This window comes from Danio aesculapii, chromosome 4 (assembly GCF_903798145.1).
Source record: "Danio aesculapii chromosome 4, fDanAes4.1, whole genome shotgun sequence".
Classification (NCBI taxonomy): Eukaryota; Metazoa; Chordata; class Actinopteri; order Cypriniformes; family Danionidae; genus Danio; species Danio aesculapii.
This window is the reverse complement of record NC_079438.1, coordinates 8,529,700-8,551,370: the sequence shown is the minus strand read 5'-3', so window position 1 is coordinate 8,551,370 and position 21,671 is coordinate 8,529,700. Positions and strand designations below refer to the sequence as shown.

At 41.8% G+C, this 21,671-nt stretch overlaps 1 protein-coding gene and 2 pseudogenes across 1 annotated transcript in view; 2 read left to right on the top strand and 1 right to left on the bottom strand.

Moving 5' to 3' along the window:
• LOC130222044 (zinc finger protein 721-like) overlaps positions 1-21,671 on the bottom strand; it is a 495,527-nt pseudogene that overhangs the window by 376,550 nt on the left and 97,306 nt on the right.
• LOC130222067 (gastrula zinc finger protein XlCGF57.1-like) overlaps positions 1-21,671 on the top strand; it is a 184,776-nt pseudogene that overhangs the window by 123,051 nt on the left and 40,054 nt on the right.
• LOC130222018 (NACHT, LRR and PYD domains-containing protein 12-like) overlaps positions 1-21,671 on the top strand; it is a 43,498-nt gene that overhangs the window by 9,870 nt on the left and 11,957 nt on the right. Inside the window, exons 3-8 of the mRNA XM_056454621.1 lie at positions 97-1,915; positions 2,490-2,663; positions 2,771-2,944; positions 3,070-3,243; positions 3,350-3,523; positions 18,764-18,937. Of these exons, the coding sequence (XP_056310596.1) occupies positions 97-1,915; positions 2,490-2,663; positions 2,771-2,944; positions 3,070-3,243; positions 3,350-3,523; positions 18,764-18,937 (2,689 nt within the window). The remainder of the gene's footprint in view (positions 1-96; positions 1,916-2,489; positions 2,664-2,770; positions 2,945-3,069; positions 3,244-3,349; positions 3,524-18,763; positions 18,938-21,671) is intronic.

The window sequence follows — 21,671 nt, the reverse complement described above, 5'->3', positions numbered from 1 at the left end:
ATTTGTTTATATGTGTAATTGTTCTTTTTTCATAAAGGGAAGCATGGGGCATAAATATGTTTTACTTTAATGTTTTTTTCTCTCTCTCTTGTAAAGGTGCAGCTTCAGAGAACTGTAAATATCCTTCTCTTGATTACACAAACATCAGCCATGAACTAAAAAAGAAATTAAAGGAGGACTATGAGCAGGTATTGGTTGGTAATTCACAGACAGGTTGTCAGAAGTACCTAGATGATATTTACACTGATCTATATGTGGTGGAGAACGAGACTGGAGGAAGAGAGAATGACCATGAGGTGATACAGATGGAGTCAAAACACAACCAACAGACAGCCAAAGATAAACCACTCAAGTGTAATGACATGTTTAAAATTCAGCCTGACACAGGTCGACAAAACAGAAGAGTCCTGACACTGGGGATCGCAGGAGTGGGAAAAACTGTCTCTGTCAATAAATTCATCCTTGACTGGGCTGAAGGAAAAGACAATCAGGAAATAGTCTTCATATTTCCACTGCCGTTCCGTAGACTGAATCTGATTAAAAAAGAAAAGTACAGTCTCATAGGTCTGCTTAACAAGTACTTTAGCAGTGCTGGAAGACTGAGCTCTCTTCCTAAAAAACAAGGTAAGGTCATGTTTATCTTTGATGGGCTGGATGAATACCGCTTTCAATTGAACTTTAAGGAGGATGATGAATTTACAGATGTTGATAAGGAAATGACAGTGAGTGAGATAATAACAAATCTCTTAAGGAGACAGCTTGTGCCCTCTTCCCTCATCTGGATCACATCCAGACCAGCGGCAGCCAGTCTGATAGACCGAAACTACATTGATCAGGTGACAGAGGTGCGAGGATTCAATGATGAGCAGAAGGAGCAGTACTTCATCAAAAACAGCAGTCCTGAGGTTGCTGGAAACATCTTCTGTCACATCAGGAAATCCAGGAGTCTGTACATCATGTGCCACATCCCCGTCTTCTGCTGGATCTCTCTCATTGTTCTACAGCCTCTGCTGGGTCAAGAGAGCAATGACAAAACACCCACAACTCTCACAGAGATGTACACCAGCTTCTTACTGTCTCAAAAGCAACAGATGAAAGAAAAATACAGCAGCAATTCTGAACCTGAAGCCAATGCTTGGTCTTTTGATGACATTGTTCTGAAGCTTGGGGAACTGGCCTTTAAACAGCTGGAGGAAGGAAAACTGATATTCTACAAAACAGATCTGGAGAAGTGTGGACTAGATGTTAAGGAAGGGTCTGTGTTCTCTGGATTATGTACTCGAATGTTTCAGGAGGAAAACCCCATTTCAGGGGAACAGGTTTACAGTTTTGTACATCTCAGCGTTCAGGAGTTCATTGCTGCTCTCTATGTGTTTTTTACTTACAATGACAAGAAAACAAATCCATTACTTGATTCCAGGAAAAAGGGACTGACATGGAAACTCTCTAAAAAAACCTTGTTTAAACTTCATGAGGCTGCAGTCAAGAAGACTTTACAAAGCAAGAATGGACACCTGGACCTTTTCCTCCGGTTTCTGCTGGGTCTCTCTCTGGAGTCTAATCAGAGTAACCTGAAGAAGCTCCTGCCACGACTGGAGCTCGAAACTGGGAACATCAAAGACACGACTGACTATATTAAAAAGAAAATAGAGAAGGAGAAATCAGCAGAGAGGACCATCAACCTCTTCCACTGTCTGAATGAACTGAATGATGACTTTGTGGAGGAACTCCAGAAGAGTCTGAGCTCTGGAAATCTTACACCACAGGATCTGTCCTCTGCTCAGTGGTCGGGTCTGATGTTTGTGCTCCTGATGTCAGAAGAGACTCAAGAGAAGTTTGAACTGCAAAAATACAGAAGATCTGATGAAGCACTGATGAGGCTGATACCAGTAGTCAAGAACACCAGAAGAGCACTGTAGGAGTTTTATGTATACATTTATGCTATTTTCACACATTGATTTGCAACACATCTGCAACCCATGAGTCATATGCATACAATGCAAAAACAGCACAGACTATTTGTGCTTTCACATCAAATATGTATTACTGATCACCTGCTGTATACAATATCAGTTTTCCTTAGGTTTACTCCATTTTCAGACATTCCATTCAATACTTTGATTCTCATTTTACACAATACAATATTATATAATCTCTCCTTTCTGTTACATTTAAATGTATAAATATAGATGGTGTGGTGATAGCTCTAATCTCTTAACATGAGCTTGGAAAAAGGAGATAAAAATATTAAGCTTTTATTAAAGATAACTAATGATTAATTATCACACAAAACTGAATTGTTAGCTAAAGGATACTTTTATGTTTATTTTACAGCCTTTGATTCTCCCTTAAATTCATTATTTAAAGAGTCCATATAGTGATTTTTACCTTTGCTCAAACTAAAACACACCATTCAAATGTTTTTGTCTCTGCTCTGGATTACCCCTGCTAGATGAATGCAAAATCATTATTTCTGTTTTTCCACACAGGCTACAGTGGTGTAATCTCACTGTTCAGTGCTGTGAGAGTTTGTCTTCAGCTCTACAATCGTCAAACTGTGTCCTGAGTGAGCTGGACCTGAGTAACAATGACCTGCAGGATTCAGGAGTGAAGCTTCTCTCTGATGGACTGAAAACTGTAAACTGTAAACTGGAGACACTGAGGTCTGAGTTCAAACACCTGATTGATTTATTGATTATAATTATTATTTACATAAAGTGAATGACTAAAAATTACGTTGTAAATTTTATTTATTTTTTTTATTTCTCAGATTTGTCATGTGTAAACTCACTGCAGATTCTTGTGAGAGTTTGTCTTCAGCTCTACAATCCTCAAACTGTGTCCTGAGAGAGCTGGAATTGAATAACAATGACCTGCAGGATCCAGGAGTGAAGCTTCTCTCCGATGGACTGAAGCAACCAAACTGTAAACTGGAGATACTGAGGTCTTAATTCAAACACCTGATTTATTGATTGATTGATTGATTGATTGATTGCTTATAATTACCATTTACATCAAGTGAATGACTAAAATTACATTGTAAATTTGATTTCTTTTCTTATTTCTCAGATTTGTCATGTGTAAACTCACTGCAGATTCTTGTGAGAGTTTGTCTTCAGCTCTACAATCCTCAAACTGTGTCCTGAGAGAGCTGGACCTGAGTAACAATGACCTGCAGGATTCAGGAGTGAAGCTTCTCTCTGATGGACTGACGAGTCCAAACTGTAAACTAGAGACACTGAGGTCTGAGTTCAAACACTTGATTGTTGATTGATTCATTATAATTATTTTTACATCAGATGAATGCTAAAAATCACACAAATTTGATTTGTGTTCTTTTTTTTCTCAGATTTGTCACATGTAAACTCACTGCTGCTTCCTGTGAGAGTTTGTCTTCAGCTCTACAATCCTCAAACTGTGTCCTGAAAGAGCTGGACCTGAGTATCAATGACCTGCAGGATTCAGGAATGAAGCTTCTTTCTGATGAACTGGAGAGTCCAAACTGTAATCTGGAGACACTAAGGTAAAAAATGTTTTTTCCATAAAATAAATGCTGCCACCTTTTACTTTTACATTGTGAAATGCCTCAAAGTATGATGGGGTGAGAAAAAAATGTAGCCATGTATTTTAATTTTATGATTATTCATAAATGTGTGTATTTCTTATTTTATGTGTGAAGTGAAATCAAATATAAGAAAAGCTGTTGGTTTATATGGCACCTGTATTTACAAGATATAATATTGCTCTTAAGTGTCTGAAATTTCTGCTCAAAACATCATTCATTCATCTTTGGAATTTTGGGGGCATGTCTAAAATGAGCTGTTTTGAGACACTCACTTAAAACAATAAACAAAAATGCGTCTGATGTGCGTCTCACTGGCACATCTGTGACTAAGACAGCAAGTTTTCGTAATGTATCAAGAGCCAAAGTATCCAGAGTAATGTCAGCAAATCACGAAGAAGAACCACATCCAACTGGAGAGAAGAGGAAGACACAAGAGGAAGCTGTCTGAAAGTGATATCTGGGTCCTTACACTGATTGTCTCCAAAAAACATAAAACCACAGCTGCTCAACTTACTTCAGAATTTAATGTGCACCTCAACTCTCCTGTTTACACCAAAATTGTTGGTCTGGAGCTCCACAGGGTCAATATACATGGCCAACTGCTCACTCGTGCCAATGTCAAATGCCTTTTTCAATGATGTAGCAGCCAAAATCTTGGGCTGCGGATAATGTGAAACATGTATTTTTCCCCTTCCGGGGGGGGGGACTTTTTAATGCTATGTGAAAAAACTTCCACTGTGGGGATTTCGTCCAGAAACCAATCATCTGAAAGAGTATGTAAACGGGCGCAGCTGATGCTCGCTCATTGCAATCATTTTGGCAATATAAGCACAGCGTGTGCAAATTATATAATTCTTTTTCGCTTCAGGTGTAACACTCCCCCCCCTCTTAAAGAGACCCATACCAAATACATCAATAAACACAATCCCTCCACATCTCCCCTTATAACAGCACTTGAAGAAAAAAAAATAAAGAAAAAAAAGTCTATTAGTTGGGTTCCCAATATTACTTTTTAACTTTACCCAGACATTACCACAATTACCAAAAAATGAACTTGTGGTGGGTCAGCTTTTACTGAACTAATAGTGAAGTAAGTCATTATCTTTTTTTCTTCTCTAAATGTGTAGAACCCACATTTGCTCTCTGGAATTTATAAGTCCAGTCTCTGTGGTTGGATCACTGTCCTTCCTGAACGTATTTTGTATGCTATGGGAGTTTTGACAGTTTGAGCTGTTGACGGCTCTACAGAGTGTTCCCCTCCTTTTTCTGTTTGCATATTTACACTGGGCTGCAGCAGCTGCTGCACCGCTGCAAGACTCGCATCGTTCTCACTCATTGTGCTCTCCACACTCTCTACCGCTTCACTTCTGACACCATGTCATGTTATTCAACAGTTTGTTAAAATAAAGACGAAATCAGCTTTGTGCGTGTCAACTCTTTTGTTGTCATTTTTATTCTCCTTCCTCCTTAACTCTCCGCCCCCTTTTAAAGAGACCAATACCAAACACATCAATAAACACAATCACACCGCAACCTCCATCTCCCACCACCTTGTGACACATAGCTCTCAGCAGCGATCTCAACTCCCGCTTTATGGAAACCATGGCGTGCTGGGACAGACGGGAGGTTGGTGGAGGTGTTTTTGCGATGTAATCGAGAAACTGACCGGTGTGTTCGATATATTGATGTTGTCGATTCAACCATGGAGAAACGCCCGAGTATATATACCCACGCCTGAATTCGGGCCGGCTTTTCCAGAAAGTGAAGATTACTCAGCTCCATGAACCCGTACACCATGTAAGTCAAGAACAAGCGGATATGTGCGATCTTTGTGGATGTATTATTACGGAGCTTCGGGGTCGGGTCGCTTCCGAGGAGAAAGTCAACTTCTGAGAGCAGACACACTCGAATGACCGCCTCGATGCTTTTTTACGCCACAGGCCGCACATGCATGATCCGGACACCCGCGTCTAGACACACGCCGAGGGAGGCGAGGCCGAGTGCACCCAGATACACCCTGGGACCTGGCGTGACTCGTCCGGACACTCACCGGGGGAGGCGAGGTCGAGTGCACCCAGAAACACCCTGGGACCTGGCATGGCTCGTCCGGATAGATTTCCATATTTTACACAAACAATGCCGCTCACAGTCAAGACAAATGCAAAGGAGTAATTTTTTTTTGTTTATTAACACGTCTTTGCAGTTCTCCGGGCAACCCTTCTACGATTTGAGCTTTGTCTGCATCTGCTGGCTGGCCGTCCGCTTGGTTCCTCTCGCCTCGCTGGATACCTACAGCAAGGACAGACACAGAAACATTGTTAGCCTACATTAGTGCACTCAAATGGGTAACAAGGACTTAAACACACCCTTGCAGTATCGCCTCTCTCTGCCTGCGTCGCCCCAACTGTCGCCCCAACTGTCGCTCACAGCCATCTCAAACATCCTGCAATGTGACATGGCTTGATTTGCATTGAGATGCAATGCATAGTAGCGGTCTGAGGTTCCATGGTCATGACCCATAAAAGCCGATAACTTCATCCTGTCTTCCCCAGTGTGAGCGTACTTTACCTGGGTTAGAAACAGAGCCAGTAGTGGGTGGAGTTTCAGAACTACGTGGAATTTCGTTTCGAAAGCTGGGAAAGGGAATGCCATACATACGTGGGCTGCCATGGACAAACTCACGTTCGTAAACTTAAAAGGGGGAGGGGAAACAAGCCATGAGAGAAGGCTCAAATCTGGGATCTTGATTTACCCCAGACAGGGGTGGGAAACTCACGTTGATCATAACAGCAGAGCCTTGCTTCGATCAGTTCTTGCAGCTGTAAATTTTGGATCGAGGGCTGACTTTCAATGGATCGCAGCGACGGAGCTGCTCTACCACGGATGACACCCTGACCCAGAATCAGGTCGTCTACAAGTCATTTAGCACCGGGTTCCCCACAAACATGCGGTGCACGTACCGGAAGAGGGGCAGCCCTCGTACGGCCACAGCCCGGACTGAGGGCAAACCCCGGCCGGCTATCCCAGGCCAATCGAAGCCCCATGGTGCTGCGATATCAATACGTTTATGGGGATTAGAGGCGTTTAGTCATAATCCCACAGATGGTAGCTTCGCGCCAGTGGCTCCTCAGCCAAGCGCACACACCAAGTGTCTGAACCTGTGGTTCCTCTCGTACTGAGCAGGATCACTATTGCAACAACACGGACATCAGTAGGGTAAAACTAACCTGTCTCATGACAGTCTAAACCCAGCTCAGGTTCCCTATTAGTGGGTGAACAATCCAACGCTTGGTGAATTCTGCTTCACAATGATAGCAAGAGCCGACATCAAATAGCGACGTCGCTATGAATGCTTGGCCGCCACAAGCCAGTTATCCCTGTGGTAACTTTTCTGACACCTCCTGCTTAAAACCCAAAAAAGCCAGAAGGACCGTGAGGCACCGTTTTCGCGGTACGTACTCGTATTGAAAATCTGGCGCTTGACACCGGAAGCGGGGAAAGCCCTGACCGAGAGCCGCCCAACCTCCCTGCCTAACCGGGTAAGTAAGGAAACGATATGAGTATTGGCATTTCACCAGCGGCGGGTCCGTAGGGGTGGCCTCCCACTTATTCTACACCCCTCATGTCTCGTCTTCACACTGCCAGACTAGAGTCAAGCTCAGCTGGGTCTTATTTCCCTGCTGATTCTGCCAAGCCCATTCCCATGGCTGTGGTTTTGCTAGATAGCAGGTAGGGACAGTGGGAATCTCGTTCATCCATTCATGCGCATCACTAATTACATGACGAGGCATTTAACTATGTTTGGGATGGCATCTCACACTCTGTTATTGAGCCAGGTGACGTACCATGGGACACCATCTTTCTGGATTTTAGAGAGCCCATCTCTCATACTATTTGAACATAACGATTGGTGATTGTCTGTCCCGACTATCTCTAGTTGAGATACTCCAGCATACTCACCTCGCCGCATAGTTGGCAAGAATGCATGGCAGGATTCCCTCTTTCCTGCGTGCCCTTCTCGTGTCCTTCGGTTCTGTACCCACTTGCTGACAGGATCGACGGTCCTGGCATGGCCCTCCCCATCTATCTCGCCAACCTGTTTGGAGAACTGAGACAAAGCAGTATCAAGTCAGAGGAGTTTGCATGGATGGCCAGGGCACTTACCTAATCCATGTCTTCGATCTCCCATGGCTGCCAAGAGGATAAAGATCCCGGATGCAATATCAGGAGTAAGCGTCGGGCTTCTCCTTTAAGGCTCTGCGAGCTCCCCAGGGCCTCCAGATCATCCACAATTTTCATTGTCGGGTGGGGCAGAGTGAGCTTTACGGACCTCAAGTCCTAAACCTGGCACAAAAATATGCGCGGAGTCAACAAAGTTCTCTTTATTGACTCCACCATATCCCAGGCTGGCCTGTTCGCTGACACTATCGGTGGATTCACCCAGGAATTCACGGCAGTGCAGTTGCATACGATGAGCTGAGTCATCTATTGGCATGGTTGTAAGACCGTGAATCTCTCACCTCCAGCTCCACCCCCGTGCAGAGGATCTCTGTCACGCCGCTTAGATTAATCCATATGAGACTACATCAGCATTGGCTGCACTATCGAGTCGCCAGACGCGGATGACACGCGGGCACACACTGGGTGACTGTCACTGCGCTGTGTCGCCGCGCCCTCAGCCCCTCTAGGACAGGTGTCCAGACATATTGTCGTTTCGACAGATGCTTCCAGCACAGGCTGGGGGGCTGTGTGTTGCGGGCATGCAGCTGCAGGTCTGTGGAAAGGAACCCAGTTGCATTGGCATATCAATCGCCTAGAGCTATTGGCAGTGTTTCTCGCTCTCCGCTGTCTTATACTGGTGCTGGAGCGACAACACGTGCTGGTTAGGATGGACAGCACGGAGACGGTGGTGCATTTCAACCATATAGGGGTATCCGCTCTCGCCGCATGTCTCAGCTCACTTGCTGTCTGCTCGTCTGGAGTCATACGGGGATGAAATTGCTGAGCACCATTCATATTCCAGGCAAGCTCAACCGTGCAGTCGACGCGCTCTCACGGCACCCTTACGTCCTGGAGAATGAAGACTCCACCCTAAGTCTGTTTAGCTGATATGGGCACGATTTGGAGAAGCCCAGATTGATCTGTTTGCTTCCCCCGAGAACGCTCATTTTTCCTTGCTCATTGTTTTTTCGAGGGCTCTCTCAGCACGGATGCACTGGCCAACATGTGCAAATATGCGTTTCCCCCAGTGAGCCTGCTCGCGCAGTTACTGTGCAAGGTCAGTGAGGATGAGGAGCAGGTCTTGCTAGTTGCACCTCTAGACCTGGATAGCGGAACTCTCCCTCCTCACGACGGCCCTCCCCTGGCAGATCCCTTTAAGAGAGAACCTACTCTCTCAGGGACAGGGCACCATTTTGCTGTCTCGCCCCGATCTTTTTAACCTCCACGTGTGGTCCTTAGATGCAAAGAAGACCTACCAATGGCGGTGGTTAATACCATCAATCAGGCTAGAGCCCCCTCAACGAGGCAAGCCTTTGCCCTGAAGTGAAGTCTATTGACTGAGTGGTGTGTCTCTTGCAGAGAAGAGCAAATGAATCCACCCCGCCCACCTCTCAAGCCCTCTTGGGATCTCGCCCTCGTTCTCACGAGCATGCGTTGAGATCCATTCGAACCACTCGACTCAGTATCTCAGTATCTTCTGTCCCTGAAGACAGCTCTGCTGGTCGCATTGGCAACGATTAAGAGGGTTGGGGACCTGGAGGCATTTTTGGTCTGTGACTCATGCCTGGAATTCGGGCCGGCCTACTCTCACGTTGTCCTGAGACCCCGGCCAGGATACGTGCCTAAGGTTCCTACTACACCTTTTAAGGACCAGGTAGTGAGGCAGACCCAGCCTTTTTATTAGTGGACCACACTCAGAGCTTTAGATCATCTGAGCAGCTCTTCATCTGTTATGGTGGTCGGCAGAATGGAAGTGCCATATCTAAACAGAGGTTGGTCCATTGGATAGTGGAGGCCATCTCCTTTGCTTACCAAAGCCAGAGCGAGCCGAGTTCCCCAGGAGTTTGAGCGCACTCCACTCGGAGTATCGCATCCTCTTGGGCGTGCGCACGCGGCGCCTCTCTAACATACATCTGTAGAGCTGCGGGCTGGGCGACACCTAACACATTTGCAAGATTTTATGATCTGCGAATGGAAGTTACTTGGTTTCCTCAAGGGTATTAGGTAACCCTTGATGATTGAGGAAACAACTCTCTGAAGGTGTTGTAAAACACTTGCTGTGCCATTCTCCTTAACACAGAGATAAGTGCGCTAATTTTACTGTCAGTAAAGTTCCCCACTTGGCGAACCCTGCAGAGATTCCTCCGAGGCCCCTTCATCTGACTCAGCAGAGGAGGCGCTGGCCCTCATTGTAGGTCTGCCCACTGGTCAGCCCTCGTTCTGGGTATCTCACCGCTAACCATCTTATATTCATATGTATACTCCCCCTTCTCAGGGCTAGTCCATAAGCTCTTTTGCTACCAAATCTTCCTACTTGGGTAGCAGGTGGCCTCCGCAGTGTCCTCTTTATCGGAACTGCACGCTTTACTAATGTACTGTCGTATTTAAATCCTAGAAATTAACTAGACGCATTGCGACTCCCGAAAAATATATCTAAATCCGTAAATATTCTGTTTAAGTAGGATAAGTAAGGGCCAGGGAACACATTGAAAGACAGCACCTCTGGTGATGCAGGTGCGCTCACGCTTTCTGCTTGGCATAACCTCTCATCGGAGGCGAGGTAAGGTTCAATCATTGTGGCGTTTTCCATACATTTCCCCATAGTGGAAGTTTTTCCACATAGCATTGAAGATCCCCTCCCAAAGGGGAACACTCCGGTTACAAAAGTAACCCTCATTCCCCGAGGGGGAGGGCGGAAATGCTATCTTCCTTCACCACAATGATTGTCCCTTAGCTGTTGAGGTTAAAGTCTCTTCAGCTAAAAAAAATATCCTCAGCTTTGCATGCGCTGTGCTTATATTGCCAAATTAATTGCAACGAGCATCAGCTGCGCAAACTGAAGCTGCCAACTCTTTGGCATGTCATTGGCCCGTTTACATACTCTTTCAGGTAATTGTCTTTCTGAACAAAATTCCCATAGTGGAAGTTTTACCACATAGCATTTCCATAACCCCCCCCCCCCCCCCCCCCCCCCCCCCCCCGGGGAACGAGGGTTACTTTCAAACTTTAGTTACTTTAGTAACCGGAGCATTCTCTGATGAGTCCACCTTCACTGTTTTTCCTACATCCGGTGTGGAGCCACTTGATGCCCAGAGTAAAACATGGGGGGAATCATTTATGGTTTGGGCTGCAATATCATGGCATTCCCTAGGCCCAATAGTGGTGCTAGATGGAGCATCACTGCCAAGCAATGCATTCTGAATGACCATGTGCACCCAGTGTTTCAAACATTGTACCCTAAAGGCAGTGCAGTGGTGTGTATCAGAATGATTATGCACCAAAACACATCAAGACTGGTGACAGAGTGATTTGATGAACATGAAAGTGAAGTTGAATCTCCCATGGCCTGCACAGTCACCAGAATCCAAATATTATTGAGCAATATGGAGTATTTTAGGGGAATGAGTCAGGAAATGTTTTCCTCCAGCAGCATCACATAGTAACCCTGAACACTATTCGGCAAAAAGAATGGCTCAAAATCCCACTGGCCACTGTGAAGGACTTGTATCTGTCATTCCTGAGATGAACTGATGGTATATTGTCCGCAAAAGGAGGTCCGACACCATACTAATGAATTATTCATTCGTGAATTTTTTTTTTCATATTAGTGCCTTTATTTATCAGGGAAAAAACCCATCACTGGAAAACACCCTTAACCGGAGCACCTGGAGGAAACCCACACAAACACACGGAGAACATGCAAACTCCACACAGAAATGACGACTGACCCAGCCAGAGCTCGACCCAGCGACCTTCTTGCTGTGAGGCAACAGTGCTACCCACTGCGCCACCGCACTAATGAATAATTGTGCTTTAAAACCAGGCCTTTCAGTTTCATTGTACAGCCCCTGTAGATGTGTAATTCTTTTATTTAAAAAATTATGTATATAATATTTGTTTTTTAGATCAGTTTTAAATCAGTTTTTTAGATAAATTTCAGCTTTACGCATGCAAAAAAATGTGTGGTTATGCTTAGTAATTTTGTAAATTGAGTTTAATTTGTGTGAATTTATGAGTTTAGTATTTATTCTAAAAAAATATCTAATGTTTCTCTACATTAACATTGATTCATTGTCATTTCCACAACACCCTGTCATTTCCATCTCCAGACTTTTAAAAAAATATTTAAAAAGACCACACATTATCACACATTAAAAGTGTATATTCAATATACAAATTCAGTTTATTTTCTAATAAGCTAATAAGAAATTTAATATTACATTTTAAATTGTGACAGGTATACAATCCAGCATTTGGTCATAAGAGACTAATTTATTTAATTGACAAATGTATAATTATTGTATATATTGTGGAAAGATGTTTAACTGCCATAATTTATTTCATTTTGAAATAATAGCTGTATATTGAGATGTGGTGGATTTGACATTTGTTCAGTTCATGATTTAAAAATGTTAAATATGAACAATTTCTCTTCATATCTAAGTTTGTCCTCTTACAGATCTTAAAACTAGACAAATTGTTTAAAGATATGAGGCTATGTTACATTACTTTTGAACAAGTTCTTTTTACTCAACTTCACAAGGCTAAAAGTGCCCGTAGTTAAAGAATGGCCCATAAATACATTGCATAAATTATACATTTCAGTATGTTAATGAGATCACTTCAGCAAACAACAGCAAAGAAAAGAGTAACATTTTAAGTGACAAAAAATAAACTTTATGGAGTGAAGTTTCACAAACTAATTTTGAGAGGAGCACGTGATATGATTGACCGCAGCTGGTCTCTCATCTACAATCATTAGTTAGCCAATCAGATTAATCCAAACTCACTATAAGTAGCCTAGCAAAAATTACTCCCTTATCTTCGTTTTCTGAAAAACCTAATGACAGGTCTGCTCCAGCTCCTCCAAAAGCTACTAAAGGACAAACCAACTTCAACTACAATACAATACCACACCACCATTACCATCAACAACAACAGCGGCGACAACAACAGCAACAGCGCAGCTATGGACAGCTATGGACAACACCCAGCTCAGCCTGGAAGTCGGCTCTAGCAAGAGGCTAAAGGCCTATCCGCTACCACTCCAGCCAGAACACAACACCTCATGCAATCACCATCTCCCGTTACTTCAAACCGCCACCTACCTTCTCCAGCATCATCATACGTCTCTCATATCCATAAAAATGACAGTCATTGAACTCCTCCAGACTCTTCTAGATGCCGGAATCACAATTCCAAGCCACTGCAATAAATCCAAACTATAGAAGACTTTACGAATCCATCTCTTCACTGACTCCGCCCTTCAGGACAGAACAACCACACGCTCCTGCCACACCCCCCGATCCTCAACCCACTACAGCCCCACAAACACTCCGCCACCCCGGGCCATCAAAGAACACACTTAAGCTATGATTAATTTTAAACATGAATTTAGGCCTAATCTTCCGGACAATAACACAACTCTTGGACTTCCACCTCCTCTCCTCTAGCTTGCAGCTCCCCAATCCAGTGCAAACTTTAGCCCTTCTTTTCCAGCTATCCTTACCACTCTAAGCCCTCTTTAATTCTCTCTTCTTCCAAAACTCCTACATACTTTAACCTAGCTCATTAGAATTAGCTATCCCAAGATCCACCAGCTATGTACCCACCCCTCTACCTTGCTATATCACCGCTCTCCGTCCTACTCTCACTTCACACACGTCGTCAGCCAAGTACTAAGTTTAATTAACACATACACATATAATTTTATATAGTGCTGCCACTTACCAGCTCTATCTCAGTTAGGAGTGTTCCTTGAGCAATTGACACCTTTGGATTCTATGCCCCCCATCACCCCCCCCATCCAGCTGGAGCTAACACCTCCCCCCTACCTTTTTTCTGACTCCAGCAGGATCCCTGCCCCCCCATGGCACTGACTCCCGCAGGGGTCTCCTCGAGTCTCCACTCCCGCAGGAGTATTCATTGCCCCCGCCAACCCTGCTCGGGCTCCTGCAGGAGTCTGTGTCACCCTTTGCTCCCGCAGAAGCCTTCTTTACTTTCCCTTCCTCAAAAAAACACTATTTCCGGGAGCCGGATATAGCATTTCTAGCCTTTTGGGGAGTTTCTTTGAATATGCGGCTGCTGTCTCGTGTCATTATGCATTTTGGGGAGTTCTCGAGAACTACCTGATCTCGTACTCCTCTTACATGCTCAAGTGACCAGGCGGGAGCCCTGGGCTCAATTATCTCTGAGCTCAGGGTTCTCTCCCTAGACAGCATGCCAAACCTGCTAATAGCGTCAATGTGAACTCTTGATATGTGAATTATAGGAACAACTGGAGGTAGAAACTAGAAAAATTTGGTTTTATTTGTTTATTTCGCAGGCTGCATCCGAAACTGCCTACTACTCAGTAGGTACTGCATTTGAATTTAAATGTACTACTCAGCTGTTAGAAAAATACATTCTGTACAGTATGAATGTAAGAAGCATGAATGGAATTCAGACGTACTACATCCGCCATTTTGTAATGGTCATGTGACCTACCTCCGTCAATTGCGTCGCTTAAAGTAGGTCGCACACCGGAAGCGCGGCTCGGCACCGCTACATGGCGGACACATGACAGTTAAAAGTATCACACACCAGACGCGGACATTCGCATGATATTTAACATGAAACTAATCAGATGGCGCTCTGTGGCGCGGCAGAGAAATGAAGAAGTGTCCTGAGTCGTGGCTGGGTGCCGCGGACAGCCGCCTACTTGCAGCGCAGGTGTGTGTACCCTGATAGAAACCTATGTTTAGAATTCTAAAATGTATGGCGCTGCGAGCGACGCTTCTGGTGTGCGACCTGTTTTACTCCCATTCATGAGTTCTGTCGTGGTGCTTCTACATACTACTCGGCTCACATACAGATTTTAGCGTACTGTATAGTATGGAAATATGCGGTTTTGGACATAGCCCTAGTTCCTCCGAAAGGCCCACCCTCAATAGGGTCTGATTGGTTATCTAACATAATGTTCTTTGATTTGCGGATCGGCTTCACGTCACCACGTCACGCCCATACAATCATGCACTTTTGTGCTATGTAAACATTTAGTCAACCTCATGCCTGCTCTCTACAATAAAATCTAACAAGAGTCTGTAACGAGTGAAAATGGAGTGAGGCTCCTTTAAGAGAGATGTGTGTGTGTGCGTGTATGTGTGAATTGTCTGTAGACACGAAACTACATTAAACTAATTACGCGTGTAACACGAAAAGCACATGTGCGCAGGACCAATGTTTATTTTTCTTTTGATTTGATGCTTGGATTAAGTTATTGTTCTGTAATTTACAGTGATGCTGTTGACAGGAGAATAAAGCACAACATGTGGAATGTGACCCGTGTGAGCTTTGATTGTTTTTTTTGCTGCCACACGAGTTAGGCGAGCTATCCTGTATTTTTTTAACTCAATGCCTTGCACGACGTCTTTCACATATATTTGGAATATGCATGCGTGAGAAGTGCTTAATTTGTGAATTGTGAAGTCCCGGAACAGATTGGGGTAACGGATCCGGCAAGTTACCTGATGATGGAGAGGTGTTGTGCACAAAAGTGGAGCGGGGGGGGGGGGGGGTGTGTAATTGGTGGCCAGAGGAGAGAAAAGGGAGCGGAGCAGGAGTGTCGCGGATGAACGTAAAGAGAGCTGAGGATTCGTGTGAAGAAAACGAAAGTGAACAGCGGATGGGGGAGGAGGGCAGCTGAGAAGAGGGATCGGTAAAATGAGGTGCCAGATCAGATTTCAGAGGTGCCGCATCCGGAGTGTTCTGGCACAAATTAAGCCCTTGGTGTAAGTAATATGAATCATTCGCATATCTTTTGCGAGTTCATTATCTGAGATGTAGCACGCATGGAATGATGTAGAGCTGCCTATAGAGAGACGCTGCACGAGTTGGTGAAGAGTGTGTGAGTGTTTACAGCAGTTTGTATGAATTTGTAGCTAAATTGTTAGTGGTGCCAAACAAAAATTCCTGTTGTTTAAATCCTTGCTACAGCATACTGTTAACGCTAGGCAGTGTGCATGTCATTGATCAATTTTAACAAATAAAAACACTTACATGTTGTGGCTGACAGTCCGCTTCTGCTTTTTGGAGCTGCTCCTTCTTTGAGGAGATTTTAACCTTATCCAGCATTGAATGGGATAGATTTTGGAAGCTGTGTTTTGTCGAATCATGCTTGCTATGTATTTTATAATTCTCTGGAACATAATTAATATTGAACTGTAAGCACTTCTGTCTTTGTGTCGTGTCCTTTGGAAGCTCAAATACAGAAACAGAAGAAGCTCTGTGTAAATAGCAGCGTTTGGATGGCATTTTAGCTCTCTCTGCTCTAACATTACAGCGCCTCTGGCCACGCCCCTTCGCTGAGCAGTGTGTGTGTGCAGTAAAAATACCTTTGTGATCTCACTGGCCCAGATGTATTTTTTTTAGTCCCCAAAATTTGTTCATTGTAGGCTTTGCTAAGCTAACTCAGTAAAACCCAAGGTCTCCCTTTGCGTTAAACTTTGACATTTTACATTCAGAGATGTTGTTTATGTTCACACAGCTACATTACACATCAACTATAGTTTAAAATATGATATCGTAATGGACCCTTTAAGAAAAGACAAAACTTGAGTGGAGAGTTTAGCTGAGGTTGTCAACATGGTGGCATTGGAAAATCTGACTATAAATGAACTTAAAGTACAAAAAAGTTTGCCCTTGTAATTTTTAATTGAAATCTGAAAATGCACTTCCTGTTTTATATATAGGCACCTAATGGGCCTATATTATTTTTTTTTTAAAAGCAGTTTTATTTTTATTTTAACATTCAGCCTCAAGTGTCATATATTATTTTAGACAGGAGAACCTGAAGCTTCAATCTGTATCATTTAAAGGTCCAGTCTAAAATGTTTTTTTGGTCCAAAAACATGAACAGACAAAAAAATTTCCAGAATTTTAAGAAAAACTATTTTAAAAAGTGGCATTTTCTAGTTATTACAAACAAAACATCATGAAGTTTGTTTGTTTCTTTTTAGAATTAAATGCTATGATGTTTTATACTTCCGAACTGAATTTTGTCTACAACCACCATTCCCTGAGCAAATAATAGCATTTCATTTCAATATTATTCTAGACGTTTTTTTTACAGAGAAAAACTGGTACATTCTATTTACTGTCAATGTAGATGCCCAAAATGCTTGCATTTTTGGTTCTCTAACTTATTTTAGCAGTCAGCATAAGGTGTCATATATCATTTTAAACAGAAGCTAAAATTAATCTTTATCCTTAAAAATTCCAATTTTACATTATGAAAGAGATCATTTTTATAGAATTTAAAGAAAAACGACTAAACAATGTAGCATTTTCCACAGCTAATACAAACAAAATCTCTTGAAATTTGCTTTCGTTTCTTTAGAAAGTATTGCTATGTTGTTTTATACACCCAACATGAATTTTGTCTAAATCCACCATTCCCTAAGAGAGTTATTGTAACAAGGAGACTGACACAGAGGGATCCATTATGCAGTATTTATTAGTCACAGTCAAACACAAAAATCCAATACGCACTAAAGTGTGAACACACATCAACAGTAATCAATAATGGTCTTGGGACTGGCGGCTGACAGACACAGAGTGATTTACCAGGCATAGATCAGTGGCAGGTGGAGTGGTTCAGAATCCGTTAGACAGGCTTGGGTCGAGGGCAGGCAGTGTGGTTCAGAGTCCATGTATAAAGCAAGGGTCGTGGGCAGGCAGAAGGCAACTCAGAGTCAGAAACAATCCGGGGTTATTCTCAGAAGATCAGACAGGAAAGAACGCTCAGTAATGCTGGCTGGGGCTAAACAAGACTTCACAATGAACTGGTGTTTGAGTGTGGCTTATATAGGAAGCGTGGGTCGTTAACTAGATTCAGGTGTGTGCACAATCAGTTTAGATGGATGATGTAATGCTTAAAAGTCCGGGAATGGTGACCTCTGCTGGCCAGTGAGGGGAATGACTGTGACCGAGTCGCTAACAGTTATAGCAATTTATTTCAATGTTATTCTAAAGGCGTTTTTAGTGGGAAAAACTAGTGCATTTTATTTACTGACAATGTATATGCTCAAAAGTTCTGGGAATGAACTAAACAGAAAGATTGTTACAAAATAACGAAACACTGAAGCAAGTCTGACTTTTTCCAAATAATATATTTTCAGTTACCATAAACAACACCTTCAACAATGAACAAATAAAAAATAAGAAAAATAAGTCCAAATAAACATGGTGTAAATCCTCAGTAAATAGTTTGAGTTATAAATATTTACTATACTATAAATAGTTACTTAAATTGTGAGATAATGTATGTTTCTGGTATTGGGCAGGGCTAACATACTTAACCACGCCCCTTCAACTGTCAGTTTTTCCAACAGATATAAATGGTAAAGAGGAGGAATCTGTTAGGTTGAGAAACTCGGAAATCATTTTACTTAAACCATTTTTCCGCATCTTTCTGAATAAAATGCTGACTTCCCAACATCCATTCAGCTCACAGTAGAAAATAGCCACACCCACTGGCCACGCCCATTTTCCCTCATTTATTATTCCATTTCATTAGGAACAGCGTCACAATACGGAAAAAAAAACGGTCGCAGCTTCTGGTTCATGTGGACTTTAATGGTCTGATACAAAGATGGAAGTCAAGCCGAACTGTTGTGCACCGACAGTCTGCAGAATATGCAATGTAAAAAGGTTTGATGAGCTTACATGCTTTGAGCAGAGAGTTGCCTCTATCAAAATCACCGATTATCATGCCTTTATTTGGACTTAGAAAGTGAAAGCCAGAGCCCTGTGTTCAGTGTTTCTGGTGCTCCCACGATGTGTATTGCTATGACCATTAAAGAAATTCAGAGAAGTCAAATAAGTCTTTTTTTTTTCCCTATGATGAGAAATCACTCCTCATAGGGACTTCAATAATTACATGCACACCCACACAAAAATAATACAATGTTCACAATGTGCTTTTATTCCTCTACACAGGCTACAGTGCTGTAATCTCACTGCTATGTCTTGTGAGAGTTTGTCTTCAGCTCTACAATCCTCAAACTGTGTCCTGAGAGAGCTGGACCTGAGTAACAATGACCTGGAGGATTTAGGAGTGAAGCTTCTCTCTGATGGGCTGAAGAGTCGACACTGTAAACTGGAGACACTGAGGTAAAGGGTTTTCCACGCAACAGCAACAAAAATGTTTTGATTTAGATTGAAATTCCCAAATATATTTTAAAGCATTAGTAAATAAATTTCAACATGCTGCTTTTTCAAATTGAAGTTGCACTTTTTAAAAAAAATTTTAAAAACGTTTTAAAAATTATTTAAATTATCTAAATATTTTATTTATATTTTATATTTTTATATGATCATATTTATAGTTTATCTTTGAATTTGTGTATTGGAAAGATATATTTAAGAATTTGTCTAATGATGATGTCAGGAGTGATGATATTATCAGATAACAACATATTTTTAAAGGTGATTATTAATAAATATTTTTGGACATATCACCCAGCCCTACTCTTGATTAGACATTTCAATCCTCTGTGACATTTGAGTAAATGTCTTACAATCATACAAGCAGTTTTAAACATGCATCTACGTGTCAATCATCTAAAAATCACAATTTTTAATGATGTAAAGTCTGACAAAATCAACTTTTAAATCACATTAAGTTATTGTATTATTATGGGTTTGTGCACAATATATTCCACAATCAAAAGCTTGAAATAGTTTAAAGAGGATGATTGCTTAATTCCATTGATTTTAACATGCACCAATAATCTAAAATGTGTGTATTATAGCTGACATTTAGATGAACACTTTTCAGCCATTCTGCTGAAGTTTGACGGTTAAAATGCAATGTCACATGTAACTTTTTCACTTTATACATAAGATTCTCTTCTGAGTTTAAATGTGTCCTATTCACAGCAGACTGATGTGATGTCTTTTGAACAACATATTTGCTCTATACAGTAAAAAAAAAAGATTATTTTGAGTCCTTGTTGAGTATGTTGAGTGTATTTGCTGATCTCAGGGTTTGATCAATAGGGAGAGTTAATCAGGATGTGTGTTTTCATGACTGGCATTCACATGAGCAGAAACAGCAGTAAGCATCTTCATAACACAAAGAGATGTGTGATTGTTTGATGTGGACTATTGCTGTGTTTGTATTGGGGAATAGCTTCAGCATTTTAATCGCACAGTTCGTCCATATTCTTTAACTTCTATATGTTTCTGTTGAAGACCAAAGTAATACAATATGAGGTCAGCAACCTTTGTGTGTAAGGCTTTGCAGCATTGCTTTCGTGTCATAACACGATACACATACATTCTTGAGAATGTATAAGCAGATGATACTTTGCATGTGTGTACTTTTTCACATTTTAGCAGATTAATATTAAGCAGATTAGTAAACCTACAGTGTTGGGCACTACAAGTAGTGACGCTACTGCCAAGCTACTGAGAAATGTAGTTATGCTAGTAGCGTCACTACTTTCTAAATCAAAAAGCTTTTCTGTAGTGAATCTATTATTTTAAGCGAGTTACATTTACCGATCATGGATAATTAAGTGACGGCACTGACATTCACGGAGCTGTGAGGCCGGTGTCTAGCCGATGAAAGTAAATCCATATAGTGGCAAGAATGACGATTTCTTTTTCTACCTGTTTTATGGTGGTCAACAACACACTTTTTGGTGCGTTACTGCCACCTCTCGCTCTGGTCGGTGACGTCGCCAAAGAATCATTGGGCTGACACAAGGAACTTGCTAGATTAAAAGATGACTGAGAGAGAGGAGTTCTATATATTTATATATAGTTTACATTAGTAAAGGCTGAAGTGTACGATGGTAGTTACTACTGGTTCATGATAGTTACCAATGATACTACATTATGTAGTGTAATTCATTAATGAATAGTTGTAAATATGTAATACAACATAATGCTTATTCCTAAATATTCCCCTTTGCTATAAATGACTATAGTATTATAAATGGTAACACCTGGCTTTATTGGAGTTTTTGCTTTTGCTGTTATATACTATAATGTGTTTCTGTTTAGTACAGCATATTATTTACAGTAAATAATTGAACTCAACTATTCTGCCTCATATGTTTCATTGACAGTTTTATTGATCACTAAGATCTGATTGACTTGGATTTAAATAGCTTTGATTTAAAAATGAAAATTGCAAAAATAGCTTTGATGCAGCTAAGCTACTTTTGCCAATTAGCTTTTAGCTTAGCTTGTTACATTTCCCAGAGGGTAGCTTTTAGTGTAGTTAAGCTACATTTTTCATATAGTAGCTAATAGCTTAGCTCACTACGTTTTTCAAGTAGCTTGCCCAACACTGTAAACCTAAAGTACCATAACAATATCATACTAGATGGACTTGGAACACAAATCATCTACTTATGCCACATCAAGATAGATATAGATATTTGTACACAGTTTACAGAAATATTTTTACAAGTCTTCTTTTCTGCTTTAATGTTGTTTAAAAGCATTACAGTTATGATGTAATGCAGTTATAAGGTTATGCTGTTGTGTTTTATGTTAGTTATTTAAAGACTGGAAACAATTAATTGTTTGTAAAACTAAACATTTTCATGAATAATCCATGATATTATCAGGAGTATTTAACTAAACATAGAGAAATAATGCTAAATATTAGAACCAGTTTCTTTCAGACACATTTTGACAACTGATGAGCTGATAATACTGCACATGCGAGATTAATCCAGTCGTTAACTGAACACAAACAGTACCTGACTGCCTGCTATGAATGATAGCACAGTACCATCTGAACGAAACTTGGACAGCTGATTCTTTGCCAATACTTCAGAGCAGGTAAACAGAGGGCATAAAAAAGGGAATCTGAAGAAACAAATTTATT